Source organism: Cydia fagiglandana, chromosome 21, assembly GCF_963556715.1.
Source record: "Cydia fagiglandana chromosome 21, ilCydFagi1.1, whole genome shotgun sequence".
In the NCBI taxonomy this organism is placed as follows: domain Eukaryota; kingdom Metazoa; phylum Arthropoda; class Insecta; order Lepidoptera; family Tortricidae; genus Cydia; species Cydia fagiglandana.
In genome coordinates this window covers 5,209,230-5,230,438 of record NC_085952.1, presented here as the reverse complement: position 1 = coordinate 5,230,438, position 21,209 = coordinate 5,209,230, and the positions used below count along the sequence as shown (strand labels likewise).

Genomic DNA, 21,209 nt, shown 5'->3' with positions numbered 1-21,209 from the left:
GCTAAAGGGTTTTGGCCAGTCAGTTCCCATAGTTTAACATTGGAGATGGTCCGTGGCCAGTAGACTCCTACGATTCGCCGCAAACACTTGTTTACAAACACCTGGAGTCTACTGGTTATGTCTTGCTTGACGGGCCATGTCTCGCATCCATATAGGAGGACCGACTTTACGTTATAGTTGAAAACCCTTAGCTTGGTGCGGCGAGTGATGACTGTGGAAGTCCATACGGGTTTCAACTGCGCATATGCGGCGCGGGCTTTATTGATGCGAGCTTCAACATCCGCTTCTGCACCTCCCAGGGGGTTCATAACACTTCCCAGATATGTAAATTTTGTTACTTCTTCAACTGGCTCCCCGTTTACTAGAATAGGCGTTGCATTCTGGGCGTGCAGGCGCATAGTTCGAAATAGTAAGAAAAAATTAGTTCCAGTGAAATTCCGCAACATGGCGCGTGATCATATACTCCTGGTCAGGCTTTACATCCACAGTACAATGAACAGGCAACATTAATGCTTCGCTTAGGTATAGCCATATAACATGAGGACCTAATCTCGTCGTCGTCTATAATTACGTCGTTTTGCATCATTCACCATTTGCACTCTATATCTCGATGTAGCTTCAGTCTCCAAAGTCCAAGATTAGCCACGGGTACTTATCCTGCCATGTAACAAAAAAGGAGACAATTATATAAAATAAGATATATAAATCATGCACACATCATCTTTATCTTATTTTACTCTTGCGCGTAGAAAAGCGTGCAATAATAGTTATTTGTTTTACAAGGGGGCAAAGTTGTTGTTTAACCGCTCGTGCTAATATTGATACCCGAGCAAGCGAAAGATTCCAAAATTGAACCACGAGCGTAGCGAGTGGTTCGATAAATGGAATCTTGAGCGTTGCGAGGGTTTCAAAGCACGAGGGTTAAACAAAATTTGCCCCCGAGTGAAACACAAAATTTTTCACCACACCAACCCCAAGCAAATATTAAATGTAAAATATCAAACAAAATCAAATTCAAATAAATGTTATTAAATATTTCATATAAAATCATATAAAAGTCAATTCTACGAGCAAACATAAGAAAACAACTCAAAATTTGCATTTGATTACATTGGTGTAAAGAGTTGTGAATTACTGATAGCAAAGTGCAACTTTGCTATCCGTTTTTGAAGTGCAAAGTAAGCATTTCCGAGATGGTGTGGTGAAAAATAAAAAAATAAAGAGAGAATCGATTTTGATAAGACATGTATATTTTAAGAACTACTAATTTTGACAACCCTAAATAGCCGAAAGGGATAGTGCCTTGTATTAGAAAAGGGCAGCATGATTCGACCCTGAACCACTGTCAAACTTCGGTTTTGTAGGAAGTTTCCGTTCTGTACGATAGCACAGAATAAATAATAGTACTAGGTACAGAAGACTCACTCTCTAACAAAACGGGTCTGTCACGATCAGCACAGATATGGCCGCTAGGTGGCGACAGCGCCACGCGCGGCTTATGGCAAACCCCAAATTTGGGGTCGAACGGATGGATTTTTAGCTACCTGTAGCAAAGCGACGAAATAGTAGAGTGAGCCACGCCTGACGATAGTACTATTATTCTGTGGCTAAAGCTGTTCTACTTGGGTGTTACACTCATTAATCATTATTAATTTACTCTTGTTAATAATTAATATACCTTTTCAAATCCCTCGATCATGGTGCCCTGGAATATGAGACGTAACTTTCTGTCTCGAACACTGCGCGCTTTCCCTAACCGCGCCACAATGTTCTCCGTTACGCCATGACAGTAGGATAAGTTGATCCACTGCAAAGAAACAGACTTTTATTACAGGATTTTTTTTAGAGGGTCACAGGAAAACGATCATACACAACTTTTTAGGGTTCCGTGCCCAAAGGGTAAAAACGGGACCCTATTACTAAGACTTCGTTGCTAGTCTGTCTCCAGGCTGTATCTGATGAACCGTGATAGACAGTTGAAATTTTCACAGATGATGTATTTCTGTTGCCGATATAATATAATAAATACTAAAAAACCGGGCAAGTGTGAGTCGGACTCGCGCACGACGGGTTCCGTACCATAATGCAAAAAAAAAACAAAAAAAAAAGTAAAAAAATAACGGTCACCCATCCAAGTACTGACCACTCCCGACGTTGCTTAACTTTGGTCAAAAATCACGTTTGTTGTATGGGAGCCCCATTCAAATCTTTATTTTATTCTGTTTTTAGTATTTGTTGTTATAGTGGCAACAAAAATACATCATCTGTGAAAATTTCAACTGTCTAGCTATCACGGTTCGTGAGATACAGCCTGGTGACAGACGGACGGACGGACGGACGGACGGACAGCGAAGTCTTAGTAATAGGGTCCCGTTTTACCCTTTGGGTACGGAACCCTAAAAAAAAAGTATCGATGTCACGATATCTTCAGTATACCGACTTAAGAAGCCTCAACTTTCTTAGGTACTTTGGACTACAAATAAAAGCGTGTCAGATATTTTTGAGGCCTTCGGTGTGTGTCTTGGTCATATGACTGTAGCATCTCCCTTATAGGACTTACCACGAGATTGGGGCAAGTCCGGACGATGTCCTCGACGCAGGCATCGTTTATCTTGACATTGGAGCCGAGCTGAAGCCCTTGCAGCGCCGGGCCCGCCACGCTGCATGCCGCTTTTGCCCCGCGTCCAGTCACACCTGATTTAAATAATTTTCGTCATTTATTACTATTAGCCATGCGGTTCTTTACAACTCGCAAGTTAAAGGGCAGAAGAATAAGGGGTGGCGATGACAATGGTCAAGAAATGGGAAAGAATAGAAAAAAACAGAACATGTAAAATAAGGAGATATGGTACCTGCCTACAGATGTCTTCATTACAAGTTACGGAAAATTTACATAAGCTTGGAAAAGTTCTCGAAAATTTCACAGAAAATTAAAGAAACTTTCATTCTGGAAATGGAAAATTTCGATCCACATACAAAAATATGAGAAGTCTCCGTTTTCCCACTTTTAAAAAGTACGACGGCACATCAATAGGCCGATTTTTGAATTTCGATCGCTTGATTTCGACACTCGAAAATCGGTGGAAAACGGCGAAATGCTAATTTTTGAAATACGAGCGATCGAAATTTGGAATCTAGTGGTATTGGCCACTCGATTTCATTTATATTAGTAGAATTTAAACGCCTAGTAGTGGTGATTTAACGAAATACTTACACGAAATCGAGTGGTGGAATTTCAAAAATCGGCCTCCAGTAGCTTTGCGCTAATGAAACTTACCTAAACAACCTTCTACGTGCAGTTCGTTGAGCCGTCCGAAACCACAAGAGGCCTTTTCCAGCCACTCATCTGTCACATTAGGGTTGAAGCTCACATCCAAACGCCGTAGTCTCAACCGTCCAATAGACTCGGCCCAATCATCTCCCAATTCCATCTTCTTTTCCCAACGCAAACACAAATCCTCTAATTCTGGGAGCTTATCCAACACCGAATGGAGATTTTGAAAGATTTCTCTAGGAACATACACCAGTTCTAACTTCTTTAAATGCGTTAGGTGTTTTGTAGCAGATAATAGATGACGGAAATCCAACGTTTCACACTCTTTAAAGCATAGACCCTTTAGTTTTGCAGAGTGCGGAGTTACCAAGCACTTTCCAGTCATTTCTTCAGCGCCCCATACTACTAGTTCCTCGATGTTGTAATTCACCAGCCAATGCTTGACGCACTTATCTGTCAACTGTTTTTTATTCATACAGCATGTGTTTCCATAATAAGCCTTAAGTATAAAGCAGTAGAGACCACAAAAAGCAAAGCATTCTTTGAAATTTGATGTTTTAACATAAGGTGTATGAAGTATCCTTACAGAATCGCAGCCCCTGAAATGTACTCGCTTCAGCTTCTTGAAGATCTTCGTTGATCCACTTGATAAGGTATCTTCTTGTAATCCATAAAACTGCAAAATGAAATTTATTACAAATTAGGCGGACCGCAGAACAAGGTGTCTCGTGAGAAAATTGCCGCGCGAAGCAGTTCGGTCGGTTGAGACGTGCCTCGCCCGAAGCAATGCGGCCGAGGAATTTATTAAGTACATCTACATACTCGTATTTCTTCATCTTATCGGAATAAACTAAAATACATTGAAATTTCCCTATTAAGGTTTTGGTATTTCCCTAGGGTTATTTGATAATATTTCCAGGAAATAATATTATTAAAAGTTGTGTGTCATCAATAAAATAAATGATTCATTATACAATATCTGGAAGACCAAGCTTTGCTCGGAAAACATATAAAAACTCAAAAATGCGCGTTTTCCTAGATATAAGACCTAGCTAGATCGATTTATCGCCCCTGAAAACCCCCATATAGCAAATTTCATCGAAATCGTTAATCGAGCCGTTTCCGAGATCCCCGAAATAATACATATAAATAAATAAACATGAATTGCTCGTTTAAAGGTATTAGATAGAATTACTAAAAGTTACCGTAACATCTTCTAAATCAGGACAGTTCTTCCGTATAACCTCCAAACTGTCTCCATTAACACAATCCGTTTTCTTGATACATGAGCCCCATTTCCTTGTTAATTCCTTAAACTTCTCCGGATCATCTTGTTCCATTTTTATAATGCGTTGGGTACGAGAAGCCCTGTGGCCATACCAGGGATATTCTATGCTTATACCAACATCTGAAAAATATATAAGTGTGAGTGTTTTTTTTATTTTTTTTCCATTTTTATATATTGTGACCTTTTTTGCCACTTTTGTGTTATTTCTACTCAGAATCACAAGCTCTTTCGATCCTAATGGGATAAAAATATGTGCCAGAGTTTTTTCCTACTGTGTTACCATTTCTCCATATACTTTGTACGGAGGTAACAAAAAGGAAAGTTTGAAAAGTGTATGGAAATTTTAGGACACTTTTTTTCTCCTATAAGGATGAAAAGGGCACGTGATCCTGACTAGAAATAACACAAAAGTGGCAAAAAGGTCACAATATATAAAAATGGCAAAAAATAAACGCTTGTGTAGACTTTTTAATTTGTGGATTGAGGAAGTGAGATAGGACTGATGCTGAACTATGGTTCAAAAAATTAACCAATATATAGCAATACCACTGTGAAACAGCTTAGAATGTGACTGTATTTATCTTACCCTCAAACTCACAGCGGGCCCGAACTGAAGAAGAGTGGCCCACGACAGATCCCAATGGAAAAAGCTGGAGGAGGCCTTTGCCAAGCGGCACATTGAGCTAAGAGATATACTCTACCTCAGAATAAAAGGGCTTAATAGATAGATAGATCTTACCCTGAAGGTAACGGAAGATTACATCCTGCCAACCACGGCTGACTCGCTCAGATCTTATAACATCTTCAGTAGACAACAAGTCCAGTACGAGCCGCCAGCAGTCCTCATTAAATATATCCAGTATAGTCACCATCCTCTAAAATTTATATTTTATTTTGAATGAGTCATAACCAGTAGCTATTATTTAGGTTGACTATACAAATGTATATAAACTTTTTTACTGCATTATGTTTATATATCCTTTCAAGGGTTAAAATACTAACAAATACTAATAGACCAGCGGTGGAACAAAAATGGGTTTTGATAACATTAAAGTTTTTTCTTTTTTGATATGTTATTGTAAGCATGTTAAATAACATTCATGTAAAAAGTTAGAAAATTCTAGGTGGAGCGTTCGGCCATATTTAAATATTTCAATTTTTGCTAAATAACTATGTAAATATAAAATTAAAGTTACAAAAAACTTTAACATATTCAATAACACTTTAATTTATTCACAATATTCGGTTTTTAGAAATCTGGAACAGCTGCTTTCTGGTGAACGTAAAAACACGAATTATTATGTAAATACAGAATTAGAGTAGCTGATATTGCAAAATTACGATATTACCTATCAACTTAGTATACATGTAAAAAGTTAGAAATGTAGACAATGTGCTTGTCTAGATATTGATTTCTGGTTAAGCAGTATAGCCAATATTGAATTAAAGTTTGTAGAGTTAATACTACACGGTCATAATAAAGATCTTACTTCTCACACAAAAGATTAGAAATATAAAATCACGGCGACACTAAATACTGATACGTAAGTATGCATTCCGAGCTTATATTAAGTTACATTTCAAACGCGCGGCGTTTTCGCGCGCCGCGCTGTGCGCCGGGGCAGGAGGCAGCGATCGACGGTCGCGGGCTAGCGGTTAGCGCGGTGACCTTAAAAATACGCAAAGCGTTTATAAAATTATTATCAATGGTAAACAGTTATTTTACACAGTACACTAATGGAAACTTACCTTTCCTTATTTATTTCTATATGTACTAGGGATTGCCCGCGGTTTCGTTTACGTAGAATTCGTTATCGTGTCAAGTATAGAAATAATAGATACATTTGAAAATTAATTTAGGTGCATTGTCATACAGATAACTACCCTTGTTAAAGTATTCTTCAAATTCAATACACAGGTGTCATTTCAATACAATTTTGCGTACCTAATTTGGCGCTTTTAGATTATAAATGACTAGCGCCATATATTTTTTAAGAGCGATCATCTCCGATAATATTTACTTTATCATAAAATCAATTTCAAACTAACGATATTTATCATTTTAAAGTCAATATTACCAACCAACTGATCCAATTTACCTACGGAAACAACTCAAAATTTGCATCAAATTAAATGCCACTTTTCTTATCCGTTTGGAACAATCAAGAGGGCCTTTACGAGCTGATGTGATGAAAATTTTATTTAACCTTCGTCCCTCGAAACCTTCACTACGCTCAAGGTTCAATTTTACGAACCACTCGCTACGCTCGTGCTTCAATTTTAGAATGTTTGAATTTGTGAATGTACTTCCTGCCTCGCACAGCCAAACTGTGGAATGAACTGTCCGATACGACCTTCAAACCTTAAAAGACCCCCATCTTAAACGCGCGTCGGCAACGCGCTTGCAACCCTTCTGGTGTTGCGGGTGTCCATGGGCGGCGGTAATCGCTAACCACCAGGTGATCCGTCTGCTCGTTTGCCTTCTATTTAATAAAAAAAAATGTTTCGCTTGTTTGGGTATCAATATTAGCACGAGCGGTTAATCAACAACTTTTCCCCTTGTAAAACAAATAAGGTAGGTGAAGTGCAGGCATATGAGGCCCGGCGGGTAACAAGGCCCAGCATTCAAAAATAACAGTTGCTCCCTATTATTCCCAATTATTCTGAATTTGTACTTGTTGCTAAGAAGGCCCACTGTCAGTGCAGGTAAAAAGGTCCAGTCCCGGGCCTTATTGAACGTAAGTATGAGATGAAATATAAGATTAAAATATTTTAAGATAATTTTGAATATTTTTAATCTCTTATTAATAAGGTCGATTTGAAGAAACTTCTATAAAATTATGACTTATAAATAACACTTGCACTGCGTGGGCTGTCAAAATTGCTGCAGACTTTTCTTGGTCTAACTCTAATAATTTATCACTTGCTTTATTGACCTAAAGACGTTTATAGAATCAAAAAGTCTAATAACATTGAGGCACTTATACTTTTTAAAGGCAGTAACTATTTACAAGTGACTTTTTTTGTTAATACATAGATAGGTATTTACGATAGAAGTGCGAAAAATAGATATTTTGCAACGAGTGACAAATTTTAACACACGGCCAAAGGGAGTGTTTTAATGTGCTTATTATAGCACCGGTGTCGTAATGTAGCACCAGATGTACTGTCAAAATTATGTTAAAAGATAATACTTATTTGATACGAATAAATATTTATACTGTAAAAAATTATCCCACCAAACACATTTTCATGTAAATTGTTGCTAAGACGAAACCATAAGACTCGCACTGTCAAAAAGTTGTCAGATCTCTTGTCGAGCCAAGCTTCAAACTCTACAAGCCCTAACTTCACTAACTCTACACCTTAGTCAAAATATGTGGCTTGGCTGTTTCGCTATCGCCACATGGGCATAAGGTGAAAAATTTATTAAATTCATTATTTTTAGGGTTCCGTACCTCAAAAGGAAAAATACTGAACCCTTATAGGATCACTCGTGTGTCTGGCTGTCCGTCTGTCACAGCCTATTTGCTCCGTAACTACTGCACCAATAAGTTGAAATTTGGTATACACATGTAAGTCTATAACCCAAGAACATACATGTAAAGTAAATAATAGAAATTCAAATAAAGGGGTCACTTTTGAGATGAATGATAAATAGAAGAAAAAAACACTATATCTTGTTATATATCAAATTAAGGGGCTCATTGTGAGAACCTCAGATATTTTTTTTAATAATTTTAAAATAAATAGTTTAGAAGTTATTTAAGAAAATACGCAAAAAATGACCATTCCCCCCCTTATCTCCGAAACTACTGGGTCTAAAATTATGAAAAAAATACACATATTAGCTCTTTTCCTATAGATGCCAGAAAAACCTATTAGAAATGTGCAGTCAAGCGTGAGTCGGACTTAAGTACTTAGTTTTCCGATCCCTACGGGTTTTTTAAAGACATTTTACTCACTTTTCTCTAAAAAAAAAATATATTGTTAAAATTGTGTAATGTACGGAACCCTTGGAACGCGAGTCCGACTCGCATTTGGGCGGTTTTTGTATTATACTTACAATAGTTCTTGTAGAAACGAAACGACCAAGCCACATACTTTTGGTGTAGAGCTAGTAAAGTTAGAGGGCTTGTAGAGTTAGAAGCTTGGCAAGAGATCTGATAACTTTTTGACAGTGGTTTCGTTTGGGCAACATTTTACATCAAAATGTTTTTAGTGGGATTTCACTTCTTTTTGTAAGATGCTTATGACAATCTTCCATGCCCTAATTTAAAGGGTTGGGGGTGATTTACTATTAAAAATCCTGAAATAAGTATCTGGGGGCATCTGTTACACAATGTACTTCTTACTGATTCCCTATATAAACCCTTCACCCCATAAGGGTAAACTTTGGGGTTGAAATCTGCCTTCACCCCGTAAGGGTAAACTTTGAGGTTGAAATCTATTCTATATCCTTCCCCATAACAATACCTATCTACATACCAAATTTCAACTAAATCGGTTCAGCGATTATTGATTCCCCATACAAAATTAAACCCCCTGTTCATCCCCTTAGGGATAAAAAATTAATTTCAAGTTTTTGAATTTATTTGTTGTTTGTGTACTAAAACTATCTTACATACCAAATTTCAGCTTCTTAGAGGACTTCAGGAAGTACCCGGTATTGATGATCATCAAGTGAGTGAGTCAGTGACGAAATCGAAGTTTTTAGATATGAATAAAATCTAAAGTATAAGAGCTATGCAATTGATATGCTTAATAAGTCCGAGAACTTTGTTTATCTGGTATAATCCAACCCCAAGTTATGAGGGTTCCAAAACACGACGAAGCGCTTCGAGAAAAGGTAGATAGTGCCCTTATGCTTTGCTCGTCTGCCGTGCCCCCAGATGTTAAAAGATGATACTACTGTAAGTAATAAAGATTTATGTTTAGTTACCTACTATTTTCGCGTAAACTAGACAATTTTTATATCTTTAGTTATTAAGGCCCAAAATAATTATTTTCACTTATTATAAATAAATCCTCCTGTTATGAAGTATCAAATATTGTTATTTGTATATGTATAACTCTTAAGTTAAAAACAATAAAATCTGTTATTACCTACTGTCGAAATGATTATTTTTTGCGGGATTAAGTAATACACTGCTAGTGTTCAATAAGGCCCATAATAGGACTTTTAAGGTATATTTTCCAAGAGTATCGTAATATTTTTATAACTATTTTGGTATAATGAAGAAACTTAAATAAACGAGAAACCTATTTGAGTGAGTTTTTCATACTTCATATCCTGTTTATTAAAAAAAACCATTTTAATTTAAGGTGGGCTCTATCTATATAGGCATATACGGCCCACACGGAATATACAATAAGGTAAGTGGCCTCACTTACCTTATTGTATATTCAGGATGTATACCGTGTAATATTGAGCAGTTGGTTTATAATATACATATTATGATATTGACCTTGAATAGGACAGGACATGACAATAGGAACCAGAAATAGGTATAGTTGGTCAAACCATTTGTCAGTAAATAAAAACAAAAAAACTATATTCATCCTTTTCTTTTGGGTGCTAGTACTAGTGTAAGTCAAAGATAGTATGATGATTCTCTCTGTCAATGTTTGAAATGAGACATTCCTTTGACAAAAAACCATTTTAATTTGACAAAAGACCAAAAAAAACCATTTTAATTTAAGGTGGGCTCTATCTATATAGGCATATACGGCCCACACGGAATATACAATAAGGTAAGTGGCCTCACTTATCTTATTGTATATTCAGGATGTATACCGTGTAATATTGAGCAGCTGGTTTATAATATACATATTATGATATTGACCTTGAATAGGACAGGACATGACAATAGGAACCAGAAATAGGTATAGTTGGTCAAACCATTTGTCAGTAAATAAAAACAAAAAAACTATATTCATCCTTTTCTTTTGGGTGCTAGTACTAGTGTAAGTCAAAGATAGTATGATGATTCTCTCTGTCTATGTTTGAAATGAGACATTCCTTTGACAAAAAACCATTTTAATTTGACAAAAGACCAAAAAAAACCATTTTAATTTAAGGTGGGCTCTATCTATATAGGCATATACGGCCCACACGGAATATACAATAAGGTAAGTGGCCTCACTTACCTTATTGTATATTCAGGATGTATACCGTGTAATATTGAGCAGCTGGTTTATAATATACATATTATGATATTGACCTTGAATAGGACAGGACATGACAATAGGAACCAGAAATAGGTATAGTTGGTCAAACCATTTGTCAGTAAATAAAAACAAAAAAACTATATTCATCCTTTTCTTTTGGGTGCTAGTACTAGTGTAAGTCAAAGATAGTATGATGATTCTCTCTGTCTATGTTTGAAATGAGACATTCCTTTGACAAACTATGTATAGTAAAAAATAGTTGTGAATATTTTGTACATTTTTATTACAATATTATAGACCAGCGGTGGAACAAAAATGGGTTTTGATAACATTAAAGATTTTTCTTTTTTGATATGTTATTGTAAGCATGTTAAATAACATTCATGTAAAAAGTTAGAAAATTTTAGGTGGAGCGTTCGGCCATATTTAAATTTTCAATTTTTGCTAAATAACTATGTAAATATAAAATTAAAGTTACAAAAAACTTTAACATATTCAATAACACTTTAATTTATTCACAATATTCGGTTTTTAGAAATCTGGAACAGCTGCTTTCTGGTGAACGTAAAAACAGGAATTATTATGTAAATACAGAATTAGAGTAGCTGATATTGCAAAATTACGATATTATCTATCAACTTAGTATACATGTAAAAAGTTAGAAATGTAGACAATGTGCTTGTCTAGATATTGATTTCTCGTTAAGCAGTATAGCCAATATTGAATTAAAGTTTGTAGAGTTAATATTACACGGTCATAATAAAGATCTTACTTCTCACACAAAAGATTAGAAATATAAAATCACGGCGACACTAAATACTGATACGTAAGTATGCATTCCGAGCTTATATTAAGTTACATTTCAAACGCGCGGCGTTTGCGCGCGCCGCGCTGTGCGCCGTGGCAGGAGGCAGCGATCGACGGTCGCGGGCTAGCGGTTAGCGCGGTGCCCTTAAAAATACGCAAAGCGTTTATAAAATTATTATCAATGGTAAATAGTTATTTTACACAGTACACGAATGGAAACTTACCTTCCCTTATTTATTTCTATATGTACTAGGGATTGCCCGCGGTTTCGTTTACGTAGAATTCGTTATCGTGTTAAGTATAGAAATAATAGATACATTTGAAAATTATTTTAGGTGCATTGTCATACAGATAACTACCCTTGTTAAAGTATTCTTCAAATTCAATACACAGGTGTCATTTCAATATAATTTTGCTTAATTTGGCGCTTTTAGGTTATAAATGACTAGCGACATACATTTTATAAGAGCGATCATCTCCGATAATATTTACTTTATCATAAAATCAATTTCAAACTAACGTTATTCAATATTTATCATTTTAAAGTCAATATTACCAACCAACTGATCCAATTTACCTACGGTAACAACTCAAAATTTGCATCAAATTAAATGCCACTTTTCTTATCCGTTTCGAACAATCAAGAGGGCCTTTACGAGCTGATGTGGTGAAAATTTTATTTAACCTTCGTCCCTTGAAACCTTCACTACGCTCAAGGTTCAACTTTACGAACCACTCGCTCCGCTCGTGGTTCAATTTTAGAATGTTTGAATTTGTGAATGTGCTTCCTGCCTCGCACAGCCAAACTGTGGAATGAACTGTCCGATACGACCTTCAAACCTTCAAAGACCCCCATCTTAAAGGTCGGCAACGTGCTTGCAACCCTTCTGGTGTTGCGGGTGTCCATGGGCGGCGGTAATCGCTAACCACCAGGTGATCCGTCTGCTCGTTTGCCTCCTATTTAATAAAAAAAATTGTTTCGCTTGTTTGGGTATCAATATTAGCACGAGCGGTTAATCAACAACTTTTCCCCTTGTAAAACAAATAAATAAGGTAGGTGAGGTGCAGGCATATGAGGCCCGGCGGGTAACAAGGCCCAGCATTCAAAAATAGCAGTTGCTCCCTATTATTCCCAATTATTCTGAATTTGTACTTGTTGCTAAGAAGGCCCACTGTCAGTGCAGGTAAAAAGGTCTAGTCCCGGGCCTTATTGAACGTATGAGATGAAATATTAGATTAAAATATTTTAAGATAATTTTCAATATTTTTAATCTCTTATTAATAAGGTCGATTTGAAGAAACTTCTATGAAATTATGACTTATAAATAACACTTGCACTGTGTGGGCTGTCAAAATTGCTGCAGACTTTTCTTGGTCTAACTCTAATATTTTTTCACTTGCTTTATTGACCTAAAGACGTTTTAAAGAATCAAAAAGTCTAATAACATTGAGGCACTTATACTTTTTAAAGGCAGTAACTAATTACAAGTGACTTTTTTTTGTTAATACATAGGTCGGTGGAATTTCCATGTTTGGCGGTCCTCCGCCTTCTCTTTGACAGCCCGATACGACACGACGTTGATCTTTTCCTTTATTTGATCCATGTACGCTCTCCTTGGTCTTCCCCTCTTCCTGTTTGCTTCAACTTTCCCTTCTATGATATTTTTGATAAATTCGTCGTGTCGTATCAGGTGCCCAAGCATCCTTCCTCTTCTATTGTCTATAGTTCTTAACAAACTCCCCCTCTCTCCTACTACATAGGCCACACTGAATGTTTTGCACTATTGGCCACTGGTAAACATTTAAATTATGAATTGTATATTTAAAAAAAATACAGGCTTTTGATTATGGAATGTGACAAATGTTGGCGACAAATCGATCGTCTTTTGTTTTTAATGGCTTGTCAAAGTAAGTCAGTGCGTTGAACGTGGCTTTAACGCGAAAATATTTTTAGAGCTATGATTTTGTTATGATTTTAAAAGTTCGCTTACTCCGCAAGAGTGTAGTGCTTGCCCTCAAAATGCTTTTGGGATTGAAGCACCACATCTGAGCATCGTGAGGCGTTGGTATGGTGAATTTAGTAGAGACAGTATTATTCTAGGTAATGATTTTCGTGATGGTCGACCGTCCACGGCGATCATTCAAGGAAACGTGGCTACTGTGAGACGACTCATTGAAGAAAACCCACGAATCACCTATGACGGAATTTGAGGACAATTAGGGATAGGTTCAGACAAATACAAAAGATTTTACAAGAATATTTAAAAGTCAGGAAGCCTTGTTGTCTTTGGATTCCTCACGAATTAACTTCAGTCCAAAAACAGGTACTTTTTGACTGGTGCCGAGAAATGCTGCGTAAGTATATGCAAGGAAGTTCAAATGCTGTATATAACATCGTTACAGGAGATGAAACCTGGATTTACTGCTACGATCCGGAAAAAAGGCATTAGTCCAGTCAATGGGTCTTTCGAAGGTGACAGGAGGCCCATACAAGTTCAACAAGCCAAAAGCGTTGCCAAACATTTTGATCGTCTGTTTTTTTTAAACGCGACATTTTTGTACCGTACTTTTAAATAATAAAAGAACGTTAAATACTGAGCAGTACACTACCATTTGTGTGCTCGCAGTCATTGAAAAAGACCGCGAGAGACGACCGAGAAGCCGCATCCTCCTGCGTCATAATAATGCGTCCACCGATACCGCAATAAAGGCAAAAACATTTTTTAATTACGAAAACGTGGAAAATGTCTCTTATACGGATTATAATCCAGACATTGCACCCTGTGACTTCTATCTATTTCCCAAAATTAAGGATTTAATTTGGAGTTTGACATTTAAGATCCCGGATAAGGCAGTTACTACGTTTCATCACCACGTCGAAAAATTGCAGTCAAGTGATTGGGCCTCATGCTTCCAAAAATGGTCCGAGCGAGTGAATATATGTGCATAGAATGTAAAGGGAAACATTTTGAGAAGCAATAAATGTATTATTATGGTTATAAATGGTTTTATTCAAAAGTTACGCAAAACTTTCAGTATGCGTAAAACCTCTTCGTTAGTTTTCTTTTCTTTTACGATAGAATTGCGAAAAATAGATATTTTGCAACAAGTGACGAATTTTAAAACACGGTCAAAGGGAGTGTTTTAACGTGCTTATTATAGCACCGGTGTCGTAATGTAGCACCAGATGTACTGTAAAAATTATGTTAAAAGATAATACTTACTGTTACGAATAAATATTTATACTGTAAAAAAATATCCCACCAAACACATTTTCATGTAAATTTTGTTGCTAAGACGAAACCATAAGACTAGCACTGTCAAAAAGTTGTCAGATCTCTTGTCGAGCCAAGCTTCAAACTCTACAAGCCCTAACTTCACTAACTCTACACCTTAGTCAAAACATGTGGCTTGACTGTTTCGCTACCGCCACATGGGCATAAGGTGAAAAATTTATTAAATTCATTATTTTTAGGGTTCCGTACCTCAAAAGGAAAAATACTGAACCCTTATAGGATCACTCGTGTGTCTGGCTGTCCGTCTGTCACAGCCTATTTGCTCCGCAACTACTGCACCAATAAGTTGAAATTTGGTATACACATGTAAGTCTATAGCCCAAGGACATACATGTAAAGTAAATAATATAAATTCAAAAAAATATATATATATATCAAATGAAGGGGCTCATTGTAAGAATGTCAGATATATTTATTCATAATTTTAAAATAAATAGTTTAGAAGTTATTTAAGAAAATACGCAAAAAATGACCATTCCGCCCCCCCCCCCCCCCCCCTTATCTCCGAATCTACTGGGTCTAAAATTATGAAAAAAATACACATTATAGCTCTTTTCCTATAGATGACAGGAAAACCTATTAGAAATGTGCAGTCAAGCGTGAGTCGGACTTAAGTACCTAGTTTTCCGATCCCTACGGGGTTTTTTAAAGACATTTTACTCACTTTTCTCTAAAAAAAATATATTGTTAAAAATTGTGTAATGTACAGAACCCTTGGAACGCGAGTGCGACTCGCATTTGGGCGGTTTTTGTATTATACTTACATACAATAGTTCTTATAGAAACGAAACGGCCAAGCCACTCACTTTTGGTGTAGAGCTAGTAAAGTTAGAGGGCTTGTAGAGTTAGAAGCTTAGCAAGAGATCTGATAACTTTTTGACAGTGCGAGCCTTAAGGCCCATTTACACGATACAAGATTCTTGAAAATTCAATACAATAAAATTGAGGCAACAAAAAACTTGCACTATCTAAACATACGTGACATTCTTGTATTCAAGTAGCAACTTGAATTCAATACTGGCATACGTGTAAACGAAGCCTAGTGCAGTTAATTGAATACAAGAATTGCCAATCCATATTTTATTTTCGACATGGATTCCGTACGCGAAGGTGTGTTCCTTGTCGCTGCTATAGTAGCAACTGTGTTACGAGAAAAACGTCAGCACTGCTAGATCCAGTTCCCATTGAATCCTTCACTTTCTTATTTTCAGCTAGATATTGCGTTCTTATGCTCTTAAGTTTCTTCATTATTTCTTTGGGACCAAAACCTTCTACCCCAAATTCTATAGCAAAATCTACAAGGGCAACTTCTCGAGCCTCACGGTTTTTATAATTTTTAACCTCTGTGTCCCACAAACATTGATGACTTCTATAAATTTCTATGAATTTAATTATCTCCGAACTACCTAATTTAAAATAATTTTTGCTCATTTTATCAGTTTTACCACCCATTCAATATTGAATGAAAATCTGCCAATGCAAATCGGTTCAATTCTTGCTTCAATATGGCTTCAATACATCATACTTGATTCAATTTGAAGTTTAGACTTGTCAAGACTTGCATGCAATTATTGCCGTTCAATAAATGTCTTTGTTGTAAACAAAATACGGTCAAGAATATTGCCCATCAAGAATTCTATACAATAATTGCATTCAAGATTTTGGTTATTGTTCATGTATAAACATTTTGATTCAATTCTTGAATTCAATTATTGCACGGCAAAACTTGAATACAATTATTGCCGATTCTTGTACAAGAATCTTGTATCGTGTAAATAAGCCTTTATGGTTTCGTTTGGGCAACATTTTACATCAAAATGTTTTTGATGGGATTTCACTTCTTTTTGTAAGTTGTTTATGACAATCTTCCATCCCCTAATTTAAAGGGTTAAAAATCCTGAAATAAGTATCTGGGGGCATCTGTTACACAATGTACTTCTTACTGATTCCCCATATAAACCCTTCACCCCGTAAGGGTAAACTTTGGGGTTGAAATCTGCCTTCACCCCGTAAGGGTAAACTTTGAGGTTGAAATCTATTCTATATCCTTCCCCATAACAATACCTATCTACATACCAAATTTCAACTAAATCGGTTCAGTGATTATTGATTTCCCATACAAAATTAAACCCCATCTTCATCCCCTTAGGGATAAAATTTTTTTGAATTTATTTGTTGTTTGTGTACTAAAACTATCTTACATACCAAATTTCAGCTTCTTAGAGGACTTCAGGAAGTACCCGGTATTGATGATCATCAAGTGAGTGAGTCAGTGACGAAATCGAAGTTTTTAGATATGAATAAAATCTAAAGTATAAGAGCTATGCAATTGATATGCTTAATAAGTCCGAGAACTTTGTTTATCTGGTATAATCCAACCCCAAGTTATGAGGGTTCCAAAAAACGACAAAGCGCTTCGAGAAAAGGTAGATAGTGCCCTTGCGCTTTTCTCGTCTTGGCGGGGGCACTGCCGTGCCCCCAGATGTTAAAGGATGAGACTACTGTAACTAATAAAGATTTATGTTTAGTTACCTACTATTTTCGCGTAAAATAGACAATTTTTATATCTTTAGTTATTAAGACCCAAAATAATTATTTTCACTTATTATAAATAAATCCTCCTGTTATGAAGTATCAAATATTGTTATTTGTATATGTATAACTCTTAAGTTAAAAACAATAAAATCTGTTATTACCTACTGTCAAAATGATTATTTTTTGCGGGATTAAGTAATACTCTGGTAGTGTTCAATAAGGCCCATAATAGGACTTTTATAAAAGGTATATTTTCCAAGAGTATCGTAATATTTTTATAACTATTTTGGTATAATGAAGAAACTTAAATAAATGAGAAACCTATTTGAGTGAGTTTTTCATACTTCATGTCCTGTTTATTAAAAAAAAACCATTTTAATTTAAGGTGAGGTATACGTATTCCGTGTGGGCCGTATAGGCATATACGGCCCACACGGAATATACAATAAGGTAAGTGAGGCCACTTACCTTATTGTATATTCAGGATGTATACCGTGTAATATTGAGCAGTTGGTTTATAATATACATATTATGATATTGACGTTGAATAGGACAGGACATGACAATAGGAACCAGAAATAGGTATAGTTGGTCAAACCAATTTGTCAGTAAATAAAAACAAAAAACTATATTCATCCTTTTCTTTTGGGTGCTAGTACTAGTGTAAGTCAAAGATAGTATGATGATTCTCCCTGTCTATGTTTGAAATGAGACAGTCCTTTGACAAACTATGTATAGTTTTATCATTTATCAAACATTACGCAGATACCACAGACTAATAGCCCCTACAATCACATTTGGCAACAAACGCATAGCTCACTACCCCGTACCTCGCTGTAATAGTGCATGGTCTAAAAGGCATTTTTCATTTTTGGCGCCATACTTATATAACAAAGCACACAAAACCCTTAATATAAACAACATTAGTAATTTTCAATTAAAAAACAAAATTAAGATTTGGTTAAAATCATTAAGTTATACTGAAGCAGAAGAGCTATTACGATGCGTGTTCTAGTACATACATTCTAAAATAACCAGACACACACGCGCGTAAACACACAGAAACACACACATATTCTAAAAATCAGACACAGAATACTCACACACGCGCGCGTACACACACATCACAGTTTCATCTTTCTTTAAAATTAATTTTAATATTGTTAATATGTCATATAAAATGTCTAACATTGTAACATTACCTACGCTTGTAATTGGGAAGGAACTGGCTCTTGAGACACAGGGAAACCTACTTTGAGAGCCAGAAACCAATGTTATGTAACAACTCAAAGTTGCAATAAAGATTATACAATACAATACAATACAATACAAATACTCTTTATTGCACACCTCATTACAGAAAACAATACAAATAATACAGGAAGAAGAGGTTAAACAACAGGCGGTCTTATCGCTAAAAAGATTATTTTATTTTATTTTATTTTATTTTATAGGAGAAAATAGTTGTGAATATCTTGTACATTTTTATTACAATATTAGTCAAGATAATGAAATATAGCTGGTCAAGCAAATCTTGTCACTAAAAAAAGGCGCGAAATTCAAATTTTCTATGGAACGATATCCCTTCGCGCCTACATTTTTAAATTTGCCGCCTCTTTCTACTGACAAGATCCGATTGACCAGCTGTAGGTATTTTTACTTAATAAGATATTTGAATTTCACGTAATGTCCGCATATAATTTATATATGTGCACGGTAAACAAACAAATGAATGATAAGAAAAGACAGACAGTGTTACTGAGCGGGAGGTGGGGCGAGGGGCGAGGTATAGGTAGGCTATGATAGGCTCTCGAGCGCCGCGCCGGCGACGGACTGACCAGCGCGGCGTATCTATGAATTTCGCGCCTTTTTAACTAGATTTTACTATTACAATGCAAGCTACACACAGAAATTTCTTACTTTCCATATATACGCTGCATATATTATTTTATAGTAATAGACTTATTTTTACAGACTCTAATTCAATATTAGATCTTATAGGACAAAAAACGCATATTAATTCTAAAGCATATATCTTATTCTTCTAGCTTTTTAGCTTGCCTATTAACTTATAAATTTAGATATGTTGTTGTGGATTTATTAAACTTTAATTCAATATCGACAAAATAATAAGCTAATTGTAGTTTGACAAAGAAGCACGTTAAAAAAATTTCTAATAATTTTACATTATAAAGCGTCATACATATTATAAACAATGGAGCTTAAACATTGCACTTTAATTCAATATTAAAAAATCATTACTAAAAATATATAAATACCTAATTTATATCTAACGCTCGTTCTAACTTTTCATCATATATAGCATATATGCTTAAAAATATGTCCTATATCAGATAAGTATCACTTTTTCAACTTTAGAATTATCAAAACTTTTCGTGCAAAAATCCGGTCCCACTATTGAGCTATAAATATTTTCTTGTAATCATACAAATAATTTTGTTTCATAAGAACAATTCTTTGACTTTAGGTTATGTGCCACACAGTATACTTGTGTTTATTTTGAAGCCAATAAAAAGTAAATAATCCAGTTGACTTATTTAGAATTAGTTAAAAGCTGTTATTAAAGGGCTTAGTTTTGTTACAACACACTAACTTATTTGGTTTCAATGTTGTGCAACAATAAAAAAAAAGGTAACAGTAAAATAAAATGAAAGTGTTATGTTATTCAATTGAATATTTCTTATAATATAAGATAGGTACCAACGCTGCATAAATAATGTATAATATAGAATTTTACATTAATTACTGTAGATAAACTGGCAAGTAAAGACTTCAGCTTACCTTCACAATACTAAGCAGTAAATTTACCAAAAATCTTCGTTGTTTCCGTAATACTTAAACCTCAGACACTAGGTACACGATTTTCTTATTGTAAAATGTAACAAAATTACTCTTATTTATTGTTTGCACGTAAATTATAGCAATGTTTTCGTTGGCATAATCTCAGGCATACCTAACATTACGTTGGCATGTGTACCAGAAATGGAATGAATGACAAAACTGAATTACTATATATAGAAATTCAAGTTCCTTATCAATCCCATATCATGAATTAATTATTATCACTGACATGTAAACTTAAAAGTTAAACGACGTAAAAGGCAAAGAAAAACATGGGAAAACTTTCGGAACTTTGCTGTCAGATTGTCAAGTTAACATTGACATAAGTAACATAACTCCACATATGTCATTCTTAGGGTGCGTTCACGACTCACGACCTAAAGGCTCATATAGACGATGCGAGAACTCGCATGCGAGTTTCATTACATTGCGGGTTTTGATCGGTCGGATGTAAAGTAGCTAACACACTATCGCACCGCACCAAGGTCATTGTGGGACGCACCCATAAGTAAGAGGGAGAAAGAGATATCGCTTTCTCCCTTTTACTTATGGGTGCGTCCCACAATGACCTTGGTGCGGTGCGGTAGTGTGTTAGCTACTTAACCGACAGCAAGGCCTGTTCACTTCCTAAGAAAGTTATGTCCCCAAATAATTGCGCATGTGTGCGCCTTAAGCTTCTATGCGTGCGTTGGCCTCCGGGAAAAAGTTGCGAGTAATAAAAATAAAAACATTTTTCTACAGCAACATTGCTCCCAACTCTGATTTAAATTATCACGAATTTTATACAATATTAATCATAAAACGGGACTTAAAACGCTTAAAACTTAATTACATACGATTAAGTTTTATAATGAATATTTGCTTCCAACTCAACTGTCTTTATCAATGGTCATAAAATATATGGAGGGTAGGTACGTCTACCCACCATAATAAAAAATATATTTGTCAATGACTCTGTCCAACTGCTGTGGTTAAA

At 35.6% G+C, this 21,209-nt stretch overlaps 1 protein-coding gene across 2 annotated transcripts; it reads right to left on the bottom strand.

Moving 5' to 3' along the window:
- Nucleotides 1-497: 497 nt before the first annotated feature.
- Nucleotides 498-20,509, bottom strand: LOC134675006 (uncharacterized). 2 transcript variants are annotated; one of them, XM_063533154.1, is made up of 8 exons: nt 20,174-20,508; nt 5,302-5,437; nt 4,480-4,682; nt 3,861-3,950; nt 3,278-3,734; nt 2,561-2,694; nt 1,679-1,807; nt 498-657 (listed from the first exon to the last, which is right to left on the bottom strand). In XM_063533154.1, the coding sequence occupies exons 2-8, from the start codon at nt 5,432-5,434 to the stop codon at nt 619-621; spliced, it is 1,185 nt and encodes a 394-aa protein (XP_063389224.1). In that variant the 5' UTR covers nt 5,435-5,437; nt 20,174-20,508; the 3' UTR covers nt 498-618. The 2 variants fall into 2 exon arrangements, with proteins under 2 accessions (XP_063389224.1, XP_063389223.1); XM_063533153.1 differs by having other exon boundaries at nt 3,278-3,950; nt 20,174-20,509.
- Nucleotides 20,510-21,209: the final 700 nt, after the last annotated feature.